The 23,720-nt window shown below is 36.7% G+C and overlaps 1 protein-coding gene across 6 annotated transcripts in view; it reads left to right on the top strand.

The window, feature by feature from the left end:
• The window catches only part of TMEM267 (transmembrane protein 267), a 26,936-nt gene extending 3,216 nt beyond the window's left edge, over positions 1-23,720 (top strand). For 5 of the 6 annotated variants that reach the window (XM_059916349.1, XM_059916351.1, XM_059916350.1 and 2 more), the window contains 2 exons: positions 8,976-9,363; positions 22,841-23,720. In XM_059916349.1, coding sequence (XP_059772332.1) covers positions 9,052-9,363; positions 22,841-23,176 — 648 coding nt within the window. In that variant the 5' untranslated portion in view covers positions 8,976-9,051 and the 3' untranslated portion in view covers positions 23,177-23,720. Of the gene's footprint in view, positions 1-6,336; positions 6,447-8,975; positions 9,364-22,840 lie in introns of all 6 variants that reach the window. The other variant, XM_059916352.1, reaches the window with a different exon arrangement.

Below are 23,720 nucleotides of genomic sequence, written 5' to 3'. Positions count from 1 at the left end.
ACCTGATTCATGATGTGTGGAACTATAAATCCTAAGGTATATGGAAAGGATTCATGACCTTGGAGGTTTCTTTTGCATTTTGGTCATATCTCTTGGTTGAAAGTATCTTGAAATCATTATTTCCTAATCCTGGAAGAATCTGTAGACTATAAGTCAATCTTAGTGCTTTAGAAAACAATTTTCATTTTTCCAAATGACTAAGAATTTGAGGATGGTTTTAGATTCCATTGTCATTAACAAAATAGTTGTTCTCTGCAAAGCAAGTATTCTTCACACTAATAAAAAAACTTAAAGGAACCTGCATAAGTTTATTTCATCTGGAGATACAGAAGTCTTTCATACAGGCCTTTCATGTACCAACTAATACATATATGTAAATACATTATTTTTATATTATACTATAAATTTGACTTGTGAGATTTGCATACAATTTTATTAATGTTATATATTCTAATATTTTATTAGTATTTATAATGTTATAAATATTTTTCTACATTTTTAAAAATTATACGTTTAAGAAGCTGAGTTTAGCATCATGGTCTGAGTTATTAATTACTTCTAACTTTTCAAAGGAGCTTTATTGGTTTTGTTTTCATGATAGTAAGACATTAAAAATTTTTATGAAATCAAAGAAAAGGAAAAAAAAGTAATGATCACATGTAAGCCCACCAGTGAGAGACAAGCTAAATGAACAGCCTTCCAGATTTTTTATGCATATGTACATATTTTTAACAAAAATGTAATATTTTACATATTATTTTTTAGGCTACCTTTTAAATTTTAATATCTATTGAGCATTTCCTATGTCAACAAATATGGGAATAAGTATTTTTTTAATGACTTCATAATTGTATGGAATTTATTTCACTAGTCCTGTATTTTGGACACATAGTTTCTAATTTTTCCTTATTATAAACAATGCTGTGCTGAACATCCATGTGTAACTCTTTGTATTTATCTAATTAGTTTCTTAGGATAATTTCCTAGAATTGGAAATGCTGAGTCAAAAGTGTTTGCTCATTTATTAATCATTTTTGATACATATTGTCAAATTGTCTGCTAGAAGAGTTATACCAATTTATACAACTGCTAATACTCTGAGTGATCGTTTCCCCACCACAAACAAATCATTAGCAATCTTTTGTCGATCTTACATTGAAATCTCATTGTTTTAAATTAAATTCAATTGATTACCAATAAAGTTGAAATCTTTTAATAGTTTTCTTTGACCGTTTGTATTTCTTCCTTTTCCAAATTGCCTTTTCATAGACATTGCCATGTTATTATTGGGATACGTATTTTTTCTTCTTGTTAGTTTTAAAAGCCCTTAGTAAAGTAGGGCTTTCTAATCTTTCTCCATCATAAATGTTCAAAATTTCCTCCATTTATTAGTCTTTAATTTTGACATGCAGAAGTCTACATTTTTATATAGTCATGTCTATCAGTATTTTTAAAATAATTTTGAGCTCCTCTCTAAAAGTCTAGCTAGCTGGACTATGTAGAAGTCTGTTTACAAATTCATATAAATATCCCAAATTTGATAACCAAACTGATTACAAAAACTATCTGACCATGGAAAATTTTCAGGTATCTAGTCAATGAAACTGATTCCCTTTCTTAATTTAACCAGAGAAACGGTCTGCATTACAAAACTAATCCATGGGATTGTGACATTTTGAAATCTAAAATTGTTTGATTTAACAACTCTACCATATAAAACTGAGCATTGCACAGATGATCCAATCTCAGGTTTCTTCTGATGATTGACTCTCCAGTAATACTTAGCAGTTAAACCCTTTTGTAACAGACCGATTACCATTGTGGACTGGTCGTCCTGCTCAGTATAGTATATTTGTGAGATTCCTCATCTAATGCATCTAGAAGGAGAAAGGAGCCCACCTTCTATATAGGCTGAAAAGGCCAAATACTATCTATCTTTTCCAACCTCCCTTGCAACTAGGGAACGGGCATGTGACCTAGGCCCAGCCAATGCCCAACTCCAAATTTTGAGAGCAAAGAAACAAATATGCCAAGAATCTTGTATGACAGCAGCAGATAGGGCAGTACTAGCAGCAATGCCAATGGTAATATCTGGTGATGGGTCAGGCAGTGTAAGCTGGGCTCAGGGGCAGAGAGGTCTTCACCACAGGTGTCTGGTGTCATTTTCACTGAGGTGCTTGAGGCAGAGTTTGAAGCCTGGTTCTTGAAACCTGGCAAGTCTGTGATTTCCCAATATCCTTTGAATGGTTTTTGCTTTTAGAGTGCTTTCTGTTCCGTGCACTTAAGGACCCTAACTGACACATGATCTGAGTGAAATCATTGTTCCCTACCAATTTGGAATTATACATACATTTCCGCCTTCCCCAAACACACACTTGACCTGTCTCAGACTTTGCATTTACCTTTCAGTATTCATATTACTCTGCTTCTGCAAGTTTATTGGCACTTACTCTTTCAAATGCCAATCTGAAAATGTTTTGTGAAGTTGCTAAAAGAAAATCCCTTTTATGATTTTGATGAGAGTTACATTAAATTTATAGATTAATTTGAGGAGGAGAACACCATCCATGTCGTCTTCTTCCTCAGTAAAATGGTCTGGCTCTTGTTTCAGTAAAGTTCCATCAAAGGAGCAGAACTGCTTTGCGTGCTAAGGAATAAGAAGTTTAGACCTGCTGTAATCGTGGGGCTCGGAGGGCAGGCGCTGCAAGCCGTTGCCTATGAGTCTGTTTTTGAACCTGAAGCTGCAGCAAGTCGGGAGGGGAAGGTGGATGTGGATGAGAACAAGGACAGAATGGAACCTGCACTGGCCTCTCACCAACTCCAGTTTTGATGCTGTGGGTGACCTGCGGGAGAGGCTGGCACTCTTGACCCTGGGGCTGCACATGCAGGCCCAGGATTTGGAGAAGCTGAAGGAAGATATGGTGAAGGCTGAAGGAGCTGCAGGCCTAGCTGCTTGCCCATGCCAGCAAGGTGAGCTGACAGATCAGCAGCAAGACGTGCGAGCTCCACGGCGCGTCCGGCGCCAACCTTTAGAGTTAAAAAATGTGGCTGCTGCTTCACTTCTGCCTTCCAAGTCCCATGTACAGTGTCTCCTGTAGCCAGCACTACAAAGAACTATAAAAGGAAGGGGATTCTGGGAAATGTCCTTCCAACTTAGCTGCGTTAACATAGCACAAAGCCACCAGAGCTCTAAATAGCTGATTGATCAAGTACAGTTTTGTCATTTTCTTCACATGCATTACCTGTTTAGTTTATTCCTTGATATTTGAAATTTTTATTGCTGTTGTGAATGTTCATTTTCCTGTATTTTCCCCTTATGATTATTGCTGGTATATTAATAATTTATCTTGAATTAGCCGCCTTTTGCAACTTAAATTCTAACAATTTTCAATTTATTCTCTTGGATAGGCAGTCATTTCACTTACAAACTAATGTAATTATTTTCTTCCTGATAAAGTAATGATACATTTTCTCTCTCCCTCCCTCTATCCCTTCCTTGCCTCATTACATTGATTAAAACTGCCAGAACAATATTATAATAGCTGTACTGTTTTTGACTTTAAAGATAATGTTTCTTGGTTTTCATTCATTCTGGTTTCTTATAACCTAGCAGTTCTTAATGTTTAGTGAACATAAGAATTACCTGGTATTCGCACTTGCTAAAAATGGAGATTTCCAGGAACACATGCTACATTTTACTAAATGCCGTTTAATCATTTAATAGGCAATACCTGGTGGATAACAGATACAGTGTATGATGATTTTTATTTAATTCATTCAATAAATACTTGTTGAGCATCCACTGTGTGCTAAAAGATAGTGGTGAATAAATAGACCAAGTCTGCTCTCTGAGCTTTTGTTTTCTTTCCTGAAATGTTTACAGAGCATAAACACTTGAAAAGTAGGCAAGTCTTCTGGCTCTAACGGAATTACTTGCACCACCATTTAAGCTTAGTTTCTTTGAGCTAATTAGGTCACTTTATTTTTCTTTTAAGCAGTTTAAAAGTGATGAATTATATATTGCATTGTGGTCAGAGAATTTGGCCTGAACATTTCCACTTTTTAGATTTTGTTGAAGTTTTTCTTGTGGATGAGTAAATGTGTAATTAAATTTTATAAATGAGCCAGAGACATTTGGAAATAATGTGTAGTCTATGTAATATACACAGTTTTAGACCTGTATATGAAATAAAATTTGTAATTAAAGTATTCAGACTATATCTTTTTTTTTTGCTACTTGACCTAATTCATGTAAGCACGATTTGACATGTAAGCATCTTCTTATGTAACTTTACTATGACTTGAATATTTTATCCCTTTTGATCCCACTAAGTCTTTTGCCATAAATTGTGTTTGATGGTAGTATTACCACAGCTGCTTAATTTTGTTTGTGTTTTCTAGATATGTATTTTCTCATCTCTTTATTTTCTATATTGCTGAGACGTTTTGTTTGAGATGTTTTCTTATGAACAGTAACTTGGGAGATGTTTACTTCTGTTCCAATCTGTCTCTTTATAGAGAAATTTAATACATTCACATATATTATAGTATTTGTGTTTGATGTGTTTGTTTCCTTTTTTATTTTTTTGGTGGGTGGGGGTGGGAGTAAAATTTTCTTCTTCATTTTTTTCCTTTTCTGTTTTGCTATATTGAGCAAGTTTTCTGTATTCCTCTCTTCTTCCCCTAGAAATTTAGAAGTGCTGCTCCTTATTTTTTCCCCAGAAATCATATGTAAATGTGTTATAATTTCTAAGGCAAGAATCTTAAAATTTGCAGTTGTCACATAGAGGCCATAATTTAGTTGTTTAGAACCCTATTGTCAGAATCCTGTTCTCCCAGAGCTCTGTAATTGCTGTCCCACAATATTTGGTGTTGGTGTTAATCACATTCTCTTTCTTTTGCAGATAATCATTGTTGTTGATGATGGTGTTGTTTTTGGACTTGGAAACTCTTAAGGATTTTCTCTTTATTTTTTGAATTTGTTTTTTCTTTCAATGCCCAACTCTTTGTCCTTTTTTTCTCCCTCAAGCTTTGGGAAAATTCTTTGAAAGTATTTTTACTCACTAATTGTGTTTTTTGAAGCATTCATTTTACTATGCATTGCTTCTATTGACTTTTTTTTGGGCCATCAGGTTTTTTATCCCCATAATCTCTTTCTTATTTTCAGATTGCTCCTTTTACATGAAAGGCTGCTACTGTTACTGACAATAAAATATTTTCCCTAACTTTTTAACATCTTTATTAGAGTATAATTGACATGTAATAAACTGTACATATTTAAAATGTGCGATTTGATATTTTTTTTTAATTTTTATTTAATTAATTAATTTATTTTTGGCTGTGTTTGGTCTTTGTTGCTGCATGCGGGCTTTCTCTAGTTGCGGCGAGTGGGGGCTACTCTTTGTTGCGGTGCGTGGGCTTCTTATTGCAGTGGTTTCTCTTGTTGTGGAGCACGGGCTCTAGGCGCACAGGCTTCAGTAGCTGTGGCTCGCGGGCTCTAGAGCGCAGGCTCAGTAGTTGTGGCGCGTGGGCTTAGTTGCTCCGCGGCATGTGGGATCTTCCTGGACCAGGGCTCGAACCCGTGTTCCCTGCATTGGCAGGCGGATTCTTAACCACTGCGCCACCAGGGAAGCCCCCGATTTGATATGTTTTCATGTGGGTATGAGACTATGAACCGTGAAACTGTTACCACAATCAAGATAATGAACGTATCTGTCCCTCCAGTGTCCTTATGCTCCTTTTTAATCCTTCCTGCCCCTCCGGTCTCCATGCAACCACTGATCTGCTTTCTGTCACTTAGATTAGTTTGTATTTTCTAGAATTTTATATAACTGGACTCATACTATGTACCCTTTTAAAAAAAAATTTCTAAATGAAAATTTCAAACATAAAAGGAGTATAATGAACTAAAGTATATCCATTACCTAAATTTAACAATTATAACATTTTCACATACTTGCTTCAATTATTTACTTTTTAAAAATAGCCTTTTTTTTTTTAATATAGCAGTTTTAGGTTTATGGAAAAATGAAGCAGAGTAGGGAGTGTTCCCGTATATTCCTTCTACCTCTGCACACATTTCTCCCTATTAACTTTTTGCATGAGTGTGGCACATTTGTTACAATTAATGAACCAATATTGATACATTATTATTGACTAAAGTCCAGAGTTTACATTAGGGTTCATTCTTTGTGTTATACAGTTCTATGGGTTTTGACTATGTAATCTTTTTTTTTTTCGGTCTGGTTTAGTGTTATTTTAAGGTTCATTCATGTTTTTGTATGATTCACATTTTGGTTTCTTTTTATTTCTTTTTTCCACATTTTGTTTATCCAGTTGGGTTGTTTCCAGTTTGGAGCTAATGTAAAGAAAGCTGCTATGAGCATTGATGTGCAAGTCTTTGATGTGCAACTCTTTGCGCAGATGTTTGCTCTCATTTCTCATAGGTAAATACCTAGGAATGGAATGACTGAGTCATATGGTAGGAGTATGTTCAACTTTTTCAGAAACTGGAAAGTTGTTGTATCATTTTACATTTCCACCAGCAGTGTATGAGAGTTCTGGTTGCTGCACATCTTGTCAACATTTGGAATGGTCAGTCTTAAATTTTAGCAGGTCTAATAGTTATGTTTGGAATCTCATTGTGGTTTTAGTTTCCATTTCCCTAATAATGAATGATGTTGAATCTATTTCATGTGCTTCTTGACCACCTGTATATCATCTTTGTAAAGTACCTTTTCAGATCTTTCACCCATCTTTGTATCAGTCTGTTTTTCTGTTATCATGTTTTGAGAATTCTTTGTTCTGTGTACAAATCCTTTACCAAATATGAAATACGCAAAAACGTTCTCTCAGTCTGTGTCTTGTCTTTTCATTCTCTTAACGTCTTTCAAAGAGCAGAAGTTCTTAACTTTGATGAAGTTCAATATATCAACTTTTTAAAACAGGTGGAGCTTTTGATACTGACACTAAGAACTCTTTGTATAACCCAAGGACAAAAATATTCTCCTGTGTTTTCTTCCAGAAGTTTTACAGTTTTGTTTTACTTTTAGGTCTGTGATCCATTTTGAGTTAATTTTTGTATAGGGAGGAAGGTATGGATTGAGGTTCATTACTTTTGCATATGGCTATCCAATTGTTCCAGCACCATTTGTTGAAAGGAATATCTTTTCTCCATTGACTCTCCTCTGCATGTTTGTCAAATAATCAGTTGACCATTATGTGTGGATCTATTTGTGATCCCACTCTCTATTCTGTTGCATTGGTATATTTGTCCATCTTCATAACGATACCACATTCTTCATTACTGTAGCTTTATAATAAGACTTGAAATCAGATGGTGTAAGTCCTTCAACTTAGTTCTTTTTTAAAGGTATTTTCCTATTCTAGGTCTTTTGCATTTCCCTATAAATTTTAGAATATATACAATGAGCTATGTATAGTTTTTATTACAGAATGGAGGTTGAATCATTCTCAATAAATCATTTAGTTATTCTTTAAGTCTCAGAACTAAAACAAAACAATACAAAAACTTCAGGTATCACACAATGTTGATAACTTTAACTAGATAAGTGATTTCAATATTCTATGCCAGGTAAGCACTCAGAATTATGATTACCTTTTTATGTCAGTTAAGGTTCTTTGGTTAGAGGTAACAGAAAGGAAAAGGGGACTTATTGGGAAAATCCTGAGGTAGCTCATAGAAGGTGAAAGATGAGCTGCAGGAACCAGGGCAGCTCTGAGAACCTTAGAGATTGGACCTGAGGACTTGAGGTCCTTATGATTCTTTTTTCCTAGGCTGTTCCATGTAGTGGAGTCCATGGTCTGTAAGAAGAAAAAGAACTTTCCCGATCAGCTCCACTAGGAAAAATTCTGGAAAGGAGTCTGATTGGCCCAGCTGGGGTCACCTTCATAAGCGGAGTAATCACTACTAATCACTACTATAAAATTATTACTTATTAGTAATTGCTTGTTAATCACTACTATTAGAAAGGGAGACAGGGAATTCTAATTGGTCAGCTCCAGAGTTTGGGTATTTTTTTTTTTTAATTTATTTATTTATTTCAGCTGTGTTGGGTCTCCATTTCTGTGCGAGGGCTTTCTCTAGTTGCGGCAAGCGGGGGTCACTCTTCATTGCAGTGCGCGGGCCTCTCACTATCGCGGCCTCTCCTGTTGCGGAGCACAGGCTCCAGACGCGCAGGCTCAGTAGTTGTGGCTCACGGGCCCAGTTGCTCCCCGGCGTGTGGGATCTTCCCAGACCAGGGCTCGAACCCGTGTCCCCTGCATTGGCAGGCAGATTCTCAACCACTGTGCCACCAGGGAAGCCCGAGTTTGGGTATTTTGATGAGCAGTTCTCCCAAAGGAAGTGGATGCTGTTATCAGAAAAAGTATGGAAAGCAGTTTCTGGGTACACAGACACAATGGATCCCCACTACTGTGTAGTACACATTGCTGAAAGAAAAAACTATTTGATGACCTCAAAGTAGTAGATTAGTCAGTGGGCTTTCTTAAATTTCCCTTGATACATGCTACCATCTAAACTGTTGTTCCTACAAAGCTAATCTGTTCTCTTTGGGCCACATGGCATATTATATATAAATGTAAGAAATACCATTTCTTTTAATACTTGAAAGTTGCTAAGAGAGTATATCGTAAATGTTCTCATCACACTCACACAAAGGTAACCATGTAAAGTCATGACTGTGTTAACTAACCTTATTGTGGTGATCATTTCACAATACATACGTATATCAAATCATCATGTTGTGTAACATAAACTTAAACAGTGCTATGTACCAGTTATATCTCCATAAAGCTGGAAAAAGTAAAATGAAATTACTGATAACAGTTAAAGAAAAAAAGAAATACCAGTTTTTACAACTTGGTTTTATACTTGTAAAATTATTCTCAATATTGTTTTGTTTATATATTATATGGCAGCCCATAATCTTCATTTTCTCTGCTTTCTATTTTAGGGTGACTGGGAATATAAACAAGAATAAGCTGTTTGTTTCCTGATGGCTTTTAGCATATACTGACATACTGTTTGTGATGGCATCTGAGACTGAGAAGACCCATGCTTTACTCCAGTCTTGTAGCACCGAATCTCTTATTTCCAGCCTTGGTCTGGGCATTTTCTGCCTAGTAGCTGACAGACTTCTTCAGTTTTCCATAATTCAACAAAATGACTGGCTTCGTGCACTCTCAGATAATTCAGTACATTGCGTGATTGGCATGTGGTCATGGGCAATAGTCATTGGAATCAAGAAGAAGACTGACATTGGAGAAATCATTTTAGCTGGATTTTTAGCCTCTGTTATTGATATAGACCACTTTTTTCTAGCTGGATCCCTATCTTTAAAGGTAAGAAACGTATATGTTTAATTTTTCTGGTCTTTCATTTTTTTAACATCATTTTATTTATCTTCACAGCATCATTCTACTTAGAGCTAGAGAAGATTAGCCTTATTTTAAAACAGGAAAGCCCATTCTTCCAACTTTTTTGAGCACCGAGTACTTCCCTAGAGCACAGACATGTTGCTGACCACATCATATGGCATCACAAAGTGCCGTGGATGCACCCAGAGCAAGGGCTCACTAATTGTACCTAAGGAGTTCCATTCTGGCTTTACAGAGGATGTGTTTAGCCAAGTCTTTTTTTTTTTTTTAATTGAAGTATAGTTAATTTACAATGTTGTGTTAATTTCTGCTGTACAGCAAAGTGGTTCAGTTATATGTATATGTACATTCTTTTTTTTAATATTTTTTTCCATTATGGTTTATCATAGGATATTGAATAGAGTTCCCTGTGCTATATAGTAGGATATTGTTGTTTATCCATTACCCAAGTCTTGAAGGAAAGATTAGCTAACTGCTTTAAAGTAATGGGGGTCATTCTCAAGGCCATCCTAGTCCTTTTTGTATCAGGGTTCTTTCTTTAGGACCACACTTAAAATTTTCCCCTATTCTTCATATTTTACAGTTAACAGGAAGCTCCTAAGTGCTCCATAACAGCTGAATCGCTTTAAGATGATTCCTAGGCCTGGGGAATGACTGTAATGGATTCATTCATTCCTCAAGGCCCTCTTGAGGCCAAGCTGTACATTTCAGCAGGCTGATGAGGACACAGTCCCTGGTGTAGAAATTGAGGAATTTCATTGAGGCTTTAGGGGTATAGCTTATACAGTGACCTATTAGTATTGAAAATGCACTAAGCCTAAAATGGCAGTTCAGATAATATTTTCTAAGTGTCAACGGATTTACCTACTGTTTGTGTAGTTATGATCTATAAACACTTCAGGAAAGAAATACAAACTTGTAGAGCAAGGACTTAGCTTTGTTCACCACTGGCTAGAACACTGTCTGGCTTACCTAGTAGGTGTTCAGTAAACATGTGTTGAATGAATAAGAAATGATCTTTTGTTCTTCCTAGTATGTGTCAAGTCCCGTACCAGGTACTTCTCAGAGGTTGTCTCACTTATTTAGAAATTTAATCAGTAAGGAATCAGTAATTCCTGATTAAAGACAAATTTTAACTATTTTTTTTCTTTTTTGCTCTAAGTGGAGGCAGCATAACATTGCTGTTTAAGATTGGAATCAGAAGACCAGAGTTTAAATCCTAGTATATGGTCTCATCAGAGCACTTTTCTTCCTTAAGTCTCAATTTTGTCATCTCTAAAATGTGGATCATAACGTTACTTCCCTCATAGGGTTGTTGTGAGGATTAAATGAGTATGTTAAGTGACACACCCTGGCAAATAGTAAACAATAAATGTTAGTAGAGATGATAAAAAGTGTGATTTAGGAGAGCTGCCAAGATGGTGGAGTAGAAAGGCCCTGAGCTCACCTCCTCTCACGAGCACACCAAAATCACAACTATCATCTGCAGAACAACCATCAGTGAAAAAGACTGGAACTTACCAGAAAATATCTTCTACAGCTAAAGACATACGGAAGGAACCACAACGAGATAGGCAGGAGGGGCAGACTCGTGATACAATCAAATCCTATACCCCCTGGGTGGGTGACCCACAAACTGGAGACAGTTATACTGCAGAGGTTCTCCCACAGGAGTAAGAGTTCTGAACCCCACGGCAGGCTTCCCAGCCTGGAGGTCTGGCACCGGGAAGACAAGCCCCCAGAGCATTTGGCTTTGATGCCAGCAGGGTTTAATTGCAGGAGCCTCACAAGACTGGGGGAAAGAGACTTCACGCTTAAAGGGCGCACACAAAATCCCATGTGCACTGGGACCCAGAGCAAAAATGTTAATTTGATAGGAGCCTGGGCCAGACCTACTTGCTGGTCTTGGAGAGTCTCCTGGAGAGACAGGGCAGCTATGGCTCAACCTGGGGACATAGACATTGGTGGCAGAGATTTTGGGAAATATCCAAATGTGTAAATACTGCTGCTGGGGGCTGCCATCTTAGCTCATTAGTGCCAAAACCTGGCCCCACCCAACAGCCTGTAGGCGCCAATGATGCCTCAGGCCAAACAACTAACTGGGTGGGGAATAGCCCCACCCACTAGCAGAAAGTCTGCCTAAATACTTCTGAGCCCAGACACACCCCTAGACATGGCCCTTCCCACCAGGGGGCCAAGACCCACCTCTACCCACCAGTGGGCAGGCACCAGCCCTTCCCACCAGGAAGCCTATACTAGTTCCTAAACTAGCCTCACCCACCAGGGGGCAGATGCCAGTAGCAGAAAAATACAGTCCTGCAGCCTGCGGACCAAGCCTGCCAACAGCAAGCCAGACCTGACCCTGGGAAAAGCTGGGCCCTGGCCCTGCCCACTAGCACAACAATGCAATCTTTGGGACAATCCACACACTATACCCAACTGTGTCAGGAACTGCCCCCCATCCCCCCGCCAGTCAATGATATGAAACAAGCTTTGGGATCCCTGGGCCCTGCAGTCAGACCAGGAATGAGCTCTGCCTGCCAGTAGTCCAGCACTAACCCCAGGATCTAGCTTCACCTGCCAGTGGGTAGGCAATAGCCCCAGAGTCTTCGGGACCCTGACTCTGCTCACCAGTAAGCCAACTAGCCGTGGGGCCCCATAGAGTTCTGCAACCAGCTGCCTCACGACCAGGCCCCGGTAAACAGGAACCAGCAGCATCCACACAAGGCAGGGCCTGGCAACCAACTGGACTAAGAGCCAACCAAGCCTACCAGGCCACCCACATAGTCAGCCCAACACAAAAGAAGCACCCACACAGCCCTCTTAGGGGGACCCCTAGACCATATAGCTTGGGTGATGAGAGGGGAGTGCACTGCTGGGATGCATAGGATGTCTCCTACAAAAGGCTACTTCTCCAAAGTTAAGAAATGTAACTAACCTACCACATATACAAAAATACAAATAGCAACCTATGACAGAATGAAGCAGCAGAGGAATATGTTTCAGACGAAGGAACAAGATAAAAACCCAGAAGAACTAAGTGAAGTGGAGTAGGCTATGTACCTGAGAAAGTTCAGAGTAATGATCGTAAAGATGATCAAAGAACTCAGGAGGAGAATGGATGCACAGAGTGAAAAGTACAGTTAGTTAGAAAATATAAAGAAAAACCAAACAGAAATGAAGAATACAATAACTGAAATGAAAAATGCACTAGAAGGGATCAATAGTAGACTAAACGATACAGAAGAATGGATCAGTGAGCTGAAAGACAGAGTAGTGGAAATCACTGCTGCTGAACAGAAAAAAAGAATGAAAAGAAATAAGGACAGTTTAAGAGACTTCTGGGACAACATCAAATGCACTAATATTCACATTGTAGTGGTCCCAGAAGGGGAAGAGAGAGACAAAGGGCCTGAGAAAATACTGAAGAGATAACAGCTGAAAACTTCCCTCATGTGGGAAAAGAAATAGTTACCCAAGTCCAGGAATTGCAGAGTCCCATGCAGGATTAACCCAAAGAGGAAGACACCAAGACACACTGTAATCAAAATGACAAAAGTTAAAGATAAAGAGAGAATATTAAAAGTAGCAAGGGAAAAGCAACAAATAACATACGCGGGAACTCCCATAAGGCTATCAGCTGATTTTTTCAGCAGAAACTCTGCAGGCCAGAAGGGAGTGGCAGGATATATTTAAAGTGATGAAAGGGGAAAACCTACAACCAAGAACACTCCACCCAGCAAGGTTCTTGTTCAGATTTCAGAGGGAAAGCAAAAGCTTATAGACAAGCAAAAGCTAAAAGAATTCAGCACCACCAACCCAGCTTTACAACAAATGTTAAAGGAAATTCTCTAGGCCAAAAAGAAAAGTTTGCAACTAGCAACAAGAAAATTATGAAAGGAAAAACTAATGGTAAAGGCAAACCTGCAGTAAAGGTAGGAAATCATCCAAACAGAAAGCTAGTAGGGACGTTAAAAGATAAAAGTAGTAAAAATCATCTGTATCCACAATAAGCGGTTAAGAGATACACAGAACAATTAGATGTAAAATATGACATCAAAAACAGTAATCGTGAGGGCAGGAGAGTACAAATTCAGGGTATCTAAAATGCATTTGAAATTAAGAGATCAACAACTTAAAACAATTATATATATACATATAGAGAGAGAGAGAGAGAGAGAGACACTCTGTTACAAAAACCTCATGGTAATTGCAAACCAAAAATCTCTAATAGATATACACACAAAAAGAAAAAGGAATCCAAACATAACACCAAAGATAGTCATCAAATCACAAGAGAACAAAAGAGGAAAGGGGGGAAAACACATACAAAAAAAATCCAAAACAATTAACAAAATGAGAAAAAGAACATACATATGGATAATTACCTTAAATGTAAATGGACTAAATGCTCCAAACAAAAGACATAGAGTGAAGGAAAAAAAAAAAAAAAAAAGACATAAAGTGGCTGAATGGATACAAAAATAAGACCCGTATACATTCTGCCTACAAGTGACTCACTTCAGATCCAGAGACACATACAGACTGAAAGCAAGAGTATAGAAAAGGGTATTCCATGCAAATAGAAATCAAAAGGAAACCAGAATAGCAATACTTATATCAAACAAAATAGACGTTAAAATAAAGACTGTTACCAGAGACGAAGAAGGACACTACACAATGATCAAGGGATAAATCCAAGAAGAAGATATAACAATTGTAAATATATGCACCCAACTTAGAAGCACCTCAATATACAAGGCAAATATTAACAGCAACAAAAGGAGAAATCAACAATAACACAATAATAGTAGGGGACTTTAACACCCCACTTACATCAATGGACAAATCATCCAGACAGAAATCAATAAGGAAACACAAGCCTTAAATAACACGTTAGACCAAATGAACTTAATTGATATAGAGAGAGCATTCCATCCGAAAGCAGCAGAATACACATTCTTTTCAAGTTGGAACATTCTCCAGGACAGATCACATGCTAGGCTACAAAACAAGCCTCGGTAAATTTAAGAAAACTGAAATCATATCAAGCATCTTTTCCAACCACAACACTGTGAGACTAGAAATCAACTACAAGGAAAAAAACTGCAAGAAACACAGACATGTGGAGGCTAAACAGTATGCTACTAAACAACCAATGAACCACTGAAGAAATCAGAGGAAATCAAAAAATACCTAGAAACAAATGATAACAAAAACATGATGAGCCAAAACTTATGGGATGCAGTAAAAGCAGTTCTAAGAGGGATGTTTATAGCGATATAAGCTTACCTTCGGGAACAAGAAAAATCTCCAATAATTAACCTAACTTTACACCTAAAGGAACTAGAGAAAGAAGAAAAAACAAAACCCAAAGTTAGTAGAAGGAAAGAAATAAAGATCAGAGCAGAAATCAGTGAAATAGACATGAAGAAAACAATAGAAATGATCAATGAAACCAAAAGCTGGTTCTTTGAAAAGGTAAACAAAATTGATAAACCTTTAGCCAGACTCATCAAGAAAAAAAGAGAGAGGGCCCAAATCAATAAAATTAGAAATGAAAAATGAGAAGTTACAACCAACACCACAGAAATACAAAGGATCATAAGAGACTACTATGAGGAACTATAAGCAAATAAAATGTACAACCTCTAAGAGATGGACAAATTCTTGGAAAGGTACAGTCTCCCAAAACTGAACCGGGAAGAAATAGAAAATACGAACAGACCAATTACCAGTACTGAAACTGAATCAGTAATTAAAAAACTCCCAACAAGGGACTTCCCTGGTGGTCCAGTGCATAAGTCTCCACACTCCCAATGCAGGGGGCCCAGGTTCGATCCCTAGTTGGGGAACTAGATCCCACATGCATGCCACAACTAAAACTTCACATGCTGCAACTAAGTCTGCATGCCGCAACTAAGAAGCCCAAGCCTGCATGCCGCAACTAAAAGATCCCACATGCCGCAACTAAAGATCCCGCATGCTGCAGTGAAGATCCCGTGTGCCACAACTATGAGCCGGCGCAGCCAAAATAAATTAATTAATTAAATTAAAAAAAAACTCCCAACAAACAAAAGTCCAGGATTAGTTGGCTTCACAGGTTAATTCTACCAAACAATTAGAGAAAAGTTAACACCTATCCTTCTGAAACTGTTCCAAAAAATTGCAGAGGAAAGAATACTTCCAAACTCATTCTATGAGGCCACCATCACCCTGATACCAAAACCAGACAAAGATACCACAAAAAAAGAAAATTACAGGCCAGTATCACTGATGAACATAGATGCAAAAATCCTCAACAAAATACTAGCAAACTGACTCCAGCAATACATTAGAAGAACCATACACCATGATCAAGTGGATTTATCCTAGGGATGCAATGATTTTTCAATATCCACAAATCAATCAGTGTGACACACCACATTAACAAGCTGAAAAATAAAAACCATATGATCATCTCAATAGATGCAGAATAAGATTTTGATAAAATTCTATATCTATATATTATAAAAAAATTCTCCAGAAAGTGGGCATAGAGGGAACATATCTCAACATAATAAAGACCATCTAGGACAAACCCACAGCTAACATCATAGTCAATGCTGAAAAGCTGAAAGCATTTCCTTTAAGATCAGGAACAAGACAAGGATGTCCACTCTTGCTACTTTTATTCAACATAGTTTTGGAAATCCTAACCACGGCAATCAGAGAAGAAAAGGAAATTAAAGGAATCCAAATTGGAAAGAAGTAAAACTGTCAGTGTTTGCAGATGACATGATACTATACATAGAAATTCCTAAACATGCCACCAGAAAACTACTAAAGCTCGTCAATGAATTCAGTAAAGTTGCAGGATACAAAATTAATATACAGAAATCTGTTGCATTTCTATACACTAACAATGAAATATAAAAAAGAGAAATAAAAGAAACAATTCCATTTACGATCACATCAAAAAGAATAAAATACCTAGGAATAAAACTATCTAAATAGGGAAAAGACCTGTACTCAGAAAATTATAAGACCCTGATGAAATAAGTTGAAGATGACACAAACAGATGGAAAGATATGCCATGTCCTTGGATTACAAAATCAATATTGTTAAAATGACCATACTATCCAAGGCAATCTACAGATTCAATGCAATCCCTATAAAGTACCAATGGCATTTTTCACATAACTAGAACAAATAATCTTAAAATTTGTCTGGAAACACAAAAGACCCCGATTAGCCAAGACAGTCTTGAGAAAGAAGAACAGAGCTGGAGGCATCAGGCTCCATGGCTTTGGCCTATACTACAAAGCTACAGTAATCAAAACAGTATGGTACTGACACAAAAACAGACACATAGATCAATGGAACAGGATAGCAAGCCCAGAAATAAACCCATGCACTTATGGTCAATTAATCTACCACAAAGGAGGCAAGAATATACAATGGAGAAAAGGCAGTCTTTTCAGTAAGTGGTGCTGGGAAAACTTGACAGCTACATGTGAAAGAATGAAATTAGAACATTTTCTAACACCATATATAAAAATAAACCCAAAATGGATTAAAGACCTAAATATAAGACCAAATACTATAAAACTCCTAGAGGAAAACATAGGCAGAACACTCTTTGATATTAAATCACACCAATATTTTTTTGGATCTGTCTCCTAGAGTAGTGGAAATAAAAGCAAAAATTAAAAAATTGGACCTAATTAAACTTAAAAACTTTCACACAGCAAAGGAAATTGTAAACAAAATGAAAAAACAACCTATGGAATAAGAGAAAATATTTGCAAATGATGCAACTGACAAGGGATTAATTTCCAAAGTATACAAATAGCTCATATAGCTCAATATCAAAAAACCAAACAACCCAATCAAAAAATAAGCAGAAGAACTGAATAGACACTTTTCCAAAGAGGAAATGCAGATGGCCAACAGGCACACGAAAATATGCTCAACATTGCTAACCATCAGGGAAATGCAAATCAAAACCACAGTGAGATATCACCTCACACCTGTTAGAATAAATATCATGAAAAACATTACAAATAACAAATGTTGGCAATGATGTGGAGAAAAGGGAACCCTCATACACTGTTGGTGAGAATGTAAATTGTGTAGCCACTATGGAGAACAGTACGAAGATTCCCTTAAAAACTAAAAATAGAGTTACCACATGATCCTGCAATCCCACTCCTGGGCAGATATCCGGAAAAGATGAAAACTCTAATTTGAAAAGATACATGCACCTCAATGTTCATAGTAGCGGTATTTACAATAGCCAAGACATGGAAGCAACCTGAATGTCCATCGACAGAAGAATGGGTAAAGAAGATGTGGTGTATATATATATGTGTATATATATATATACAATGGAATATGTCATTTTCAGCAGCATGGATGGACCTAGAGATTATCATACTAAGTGAAGTCATACAGAGAAAGACAAATATATGACATCACTTATATGTGGAATCTTAAAAAAATGATATGATCTTATTTACAAAACAGAAATAGACTCACAGACATAGAAAACCAACTTATGGTTATCAAAGGGGAAAGGTGGGGGAGGAAGGGATAAATTAGGAGTTTGGGATTAACAGATACACACTACTATATAGAAAATATTGAATAGATAGACAACAAAGACCTACCGTATAGCACAGGGAACTATATTCAATATCTTGTAATAACCTATAATGGAAAATAATCTGAAAATGAATAAATATATGTGTATAACTGAATCACTTTCCTGTATACCTGAAGCTAACACAACATTGTAAATCAACTGTATTTCAATTAGAAACAAAAACAAAAAAGAAAAAGTGTAATTTATAAATGCATTCATCTAGAATTTAAGTATTTCTATTGTAATTCTTAAAAACATTTAGGCTGTATCCTGTATTTATTCCCTGATTCATTGATAAGCAGTAGTGTTAAGAATATGAGCCATAGAGTCAGGCAGATCCAGTATTAGATTCCAACTCTGCCCCTTGACAACTGCACACTGTGGGGAAGTTACTTAGTCTCTCTCTTATTCGTTTTGTTGCAGTGGTGAATGGGAGTGTTTCCTTAATTTCTCTTTCAGATTTTTCATCATTAGTGTATAGGAATGAAAGAGATTTCTGTGCATTAATTTTGTATCCTGCTACTTTACTAAATTCACTGATTAGCTCTAGTAGTTTTCTGGTGGCATTTTTAGGATTCTCTATGTATAGTATCATGTCATCTGCAGTGACAGTTTTACTTCTTCTTTTCCAATTTGTATTCCTTTTATTTCTTTTTCTTCTCTGATTGCCATGGCTAGGACTTCCAAAAGTATGTTGAATAATAGTGGCAAGAGTGGACATCCTTGTCTTGTTCCTGATATTAGAGGAAATGCTTTCAGTTTTTCACCATTGAGAATGATGTTTGCTGTGCGTTTGTCATATATGGCCTTTATTATGTTGAGGTAGGTTCCCTCTATGCCCACTTTCTGGAGGGTTTTTATCATAAATTGGTATTGAATTTTGTCAGAAGCTTTTTCTGCATCTATTGAGATGATCATATGGTTTTTATCCTTCAGTTTGTTAATATGGTGTATCACATTGATTGATTTGCTTATGTTAAAGAATCCTTGCATTCCTGGGATAAACCCTACTTGGTCATGGTGTATGATCCTTTTAATGTGTTGTTGGATTCTGCTTGCTAGTATTCTGTTGAGGATTTTTGCATCTATATTCATCAGTGATATTGGTCTGTAATTTTCTTTTCTTGTAGTATCTTTGTCTGGTTTTGGTATCAGGGTGATGGTGGCCTCATAGAATGAGTTTGGGAGTGTTCCTTCCTCTGCAATTTTTTGGAAGGTTTGAGAAGGACGGGTGTTAGCTCTTCTCTAACTCTAATAATAGTCCCCCACTATTATTGTGTTACTGTCGATTTCCTCTTTTATAGCTGTTAGTAGTTGCCTTATGTATTGAGGTGCTCCTATGTTGGGTGCATATATATTTATAATTGTTATATCTTCCTCTTGGATTGATCCCTTGATCATTATGTAGTGTACTTCCTTGTCTCTTGTAACATTCTTTATTTTAAAGTCTATTTTATCTGATATGAGTATCGCTACTCCAGCTTTCTTTTGATTTCCATTTGCATGGAATATCTTTTTCCATCCCCTCACTTTCAGTCTGAATGTGTCCCTAGGTCTGAAGTGGGTCTCTTGTAGACAGCATATATATGGGTCTTGTTTTTGTATCCATTCAGCAAACCTGTGTCTTTTGGTTGGAGCATTTAATCCATTTACGTTTAAGGTAATTATTGATATGTATGTTCCTATTACCATTTTCTTAATTGTCATGGGCTTGTTTTTGTAGGTCCTTTTCTTCTCTTGTGTTTCCCACTTAGAGAAGTTCCTTTAGCATATGTTGTAGAGCTGGTTTGGTGGTGCTGAATTCTCTTAGCTTTTGCTTGTCTGTAAAGCTTTTGATTTCTTTGTCAAATCTGAATGAGATCCTTGCCGGTTAGAGTAATCTTGGTTGTAGGTTCTTCCCTTTCATCACTTTAAATATATTGTGCCACTCCCTTCTGGCTTGTAGAGTTTCTGCTGAGAAATCAGCTGTTAACCTTATGGGAGTTCCCTTGTACGTTATTTGTCGTTTTTCCCTTGTTGCTTTTAATAATTTTTCTTTAATTTTTGTCAATTTGATTACTATGTGTCTCGGCATGTTTCTCCTTGGGTTTATCCTGCCTGGAACTCTCTGCGCTTCCTGGACTTGGGTGGCTATTTCCTTTCCCATGTTAGGGAAGTTTTCAACAATAATCTCTTCAAATATTTTCTCTGGTCCTTTCTCTCTCTCTTCTCCTTCTGGGACCCCTATATTGTGAATGTTGTTGCGTTTAATGTTGTCCCAGAGGTTTCTTAGGCTGTCTTCATTTCTTTTCATTCTTATTTTCTTTATTCTGTTCCACGGCAGTGAATTCCACCATTCTGTCTTCCAGGTCACTTATCCGTTCTTCTGCCTCAGTTATGCTTCTATTGATTCCTTCTCGTGTATCTTTCACTTCAGTTACTGTATTGTTCATCTCTGTTTGTTCTTTAACTCTTCTAGGTGTTTGTTCTTTAATTCTTCTAGGTCTTTGTTAAACATTTCTTGCATCCTCTCAATCTTTGCCTCCATTCTTTTTCTGAGGTCCTGGATCATCTTCAGTATCATTATTCTGAATTCTTTTTCTGGGAGGTTGCCTATCTCCACATCATTTAGTTGTTTTTCTGCAGTTTCATCTTGTTCCTTCATCTGGTACAAAGTTCTCTGCCTTTTCATTTTGTCTATCTTTCTGTGAATGTGGCTTTCCTTCCACAGTCTGCAGAATTGTAGTTCTTCTTGCTTCTGCTGTCTGCCCTCTGGTGGATGATGCTATCTAAGAGGCTTGTGCAAGCTTCCTGACAGGAGGGACTGGTGGTGTGTAGCTACTTCTATTTTTAAGATATCTGGTTTTACTTGTATAATTTTATGATATGTCTTTGTTTTATTATTTATCTATGAACGAAAAATTTGCATGAATATTTTAGAAATTAGGCAAGCAACAGAAACTTCTTGTTTCTTCCTTAGCAACTATTAATATAAATAGACTTCACAAATGAAAGTGTGAATAGTCAATATCCGTCCACACATCCAGAGCACAACTGCTAATCATCTCAACATGAGGCTATTGCTCTCCTCCAAGTACTGATTACTGTAGCCCATCCCGCCCCCCATCCCACGCTGCTATTGAGGAGCATGACATATTGTGGGTATATAACTTAAAAACAAAGGTGGAGGCTAAAATGGCATAATACAGAAATGTTATGTGTTCTGACAAAGTAAAAGTAAAACAACTAAAAATGTGGAGGAGTAGGGAGAGGGAATTAGGAATGTAGAATAAATAAACTCTTTGATGTTCAGCGGGTAGGTGGGAATTAAAGAATACTGGTTTAAGGAGTGGCTTTACAAGATACCCAGTTTAAGGTTGGTCTGATTTGACAGTGTTGCAAGGTACAGTCTCTTTAATGGGTGACTTTTTTTTTAATGTGGTGGGAAGGTTGTGTCCTCTATTTTTTTAAAAATAGGAACCTGACTTTTTGCCTTTACTACTTCTTTTTTCCCTTTACTATTTCTTTTTTCCCTTTACCACCCAGTCTCCAAAGGCTACCTCTCCCTTCCTTTGTACCATCTTCTCCTGGAAAACTAATGCCTTTCAGAGCCTTGAATCGTGCCCACTTTTAAGTCCTTTCTGTGTAGTTAGTGCTCTTATGTACCAGGACCCCTTTTCAGTATTTTCACACTTGGGATGAACTTTCTCTTTCTAGTGGTAACTTTAGATCAATCTTAGATTTCCCCTCATCTTTCTTCAATGCAGTTTTTCCTGGCTTGAGGGGGGAGTGTGAGAGAGCGCTCACTGACTTGGTGTTTATTTTAGTACTTTAGAGTAATTGAAGTTTGGGCATTCTCTGACTTCTGGCTATGCTAAGTGGGGCTTGGTATAGTTTTATTTGTCATTGTTCTGTAGTGTTTTTGAAGATGTGTGGAGAGATTCCAAATCAGGCAATCTTCTCTATCTTCAGCTTTATTTTTATTAAAAATTATCTAGTTGGAAATTAGCCTTTAGAATGTGTGAGAATGAAACCTTACTCCTGGATCATTCAGGGGTTAAGCCTGAAATTTTCATTTGTTTAGATATTGATTACATTTTTACAGTGGTTTAGAAATACTATTGGTTTATTTAACTCAACTTTCAAATACTTGTTTAAAATAATATACTGCCTCTAAATGTTGTTATAAATAAATTCTGAAAGTATTCAAGGCTAATATAAATGGTTACAACAAAAATACTCAGCTTTTATGCATTTATTAATTGAAGAATGGGGTGGGGGGAGGGACAAGATAGGGGACGGAGATTAAGAGGTACAGACTATTAGGTATAAAATAATTAAGATACAAGGATGTAATGTACAGCACAGGGAATATCACCAGTATTTTATAATAACGTTAAATGGAGTATAATCAATAAAAATATATGTTGTACACCTGAAACTAATATAACATTATAAATCAACTATACTTCAATTTTAAAAAGTTTAATTGAAGAATATTTTATTCAGTTGTGAGGCTTTTTCAGTGCTCTTAGAGGTCCCAGACAATTCTTTAAAACTCCAAGTTTACACTAACCATACATTTAGGATATAAATTGTTTGTATTGTGACTTTTCTAAGTAAATAATAGGAAGCTTTTAAAAATTAATCACATGATCCTGAGATCGTGATTTCATTTTTAGTGCAAAGTGTTTTTGGAGGAGGTGGCCTAGAAAATGTTTCCTTTGCATTTCCAATAGCCTGCAGGAAAACAGATGGTGACAATATTAGGAAGCAGCTATAAAATTTTGTTTGCCAAGAAGGAAATGATACTAGCTACCGCTTTCCCTGTGCAGGCTGCTATTACTCTTCCACGAAGACCTTTCCTTCACTGTTCTACTGTGATACCCGCTGTGGTTCTGACCCTGAAGTTTACGATGCACCTTTTCAAGCTCAAAGATTCATGGTGCTTTCTTCCCTGGATGTTATTTATATCCTGGACCTCACACCATGTTCGAGATGGAATTCGCCATGGCTTGTGGATATGCCCATTTGGAGAAACTTCTCCTTTGCCATTTTGGCTTTATGTAATAATCACATCATCTTTACCTCACATCTGTTCATTTGTTATGTATTTCACAGGGACCAGCCAAGTGATGTCTTCAAAACATGGAATTCATATTGATGTCTGAGATAACCATATGGCAGTCTTAAAGAACCAATGGTTGAGACAATGACAGCCAACATTAAAGTGAATTTAAAAAACATATTAGGTACTTATATTAATTATAAGATGTATAATGAATGCTAACATTTCTTTATTTCATATATTTTCATCCTGACTGAAGTTTAATTTGCCAAGTACTTTAGTGAGTTGTGATCACTGGCAGAAACTGCTTTCGTGCACTTATGTTATAATATTCTTAAAAGACAGTAACATTAGACCTAGGTTATTGTTTCCGAAATAACTTTAGGAAATAATTATTATAATATGTTGACTGTAGTAACATTCTACCAAAGTAGTATTTTTTCATTATCTTTGCCCTCAAATCTCATGTGTTGGAGTGTTAACTGTTTTGAAAAACATAACTAAATTTAACAAAATATTTGTTTAAAATTAACATTAACAAAATATTGATGCTTGACTCATAGCCATAAAATTCACAAAAAAAGGACCTAACCAATAATGTCATTTCAAATGTAAACTCCTGAATGTGCCATTAAAATTGTTTAAGT

Source organism: Balaenoptera ricei, chromosome 3 (genome assembly GCF_028023285.1).
Source record: "Balaenoptera ricei isolate mBalRic1 chromosome 3, mBalRic1.hap2, whole genome shotgun sequence".
NCBI lineage: Eukaryota > Metazoa > Chordata > Mammalia > Artiodactyla > Balaenopteridae > Balaenoptera > Balaenoptera ricei.
Note: the sequence above shows the minus strand (reverse complement) of the source record. Positions and strands in the feature narration are given on the sequence as shown.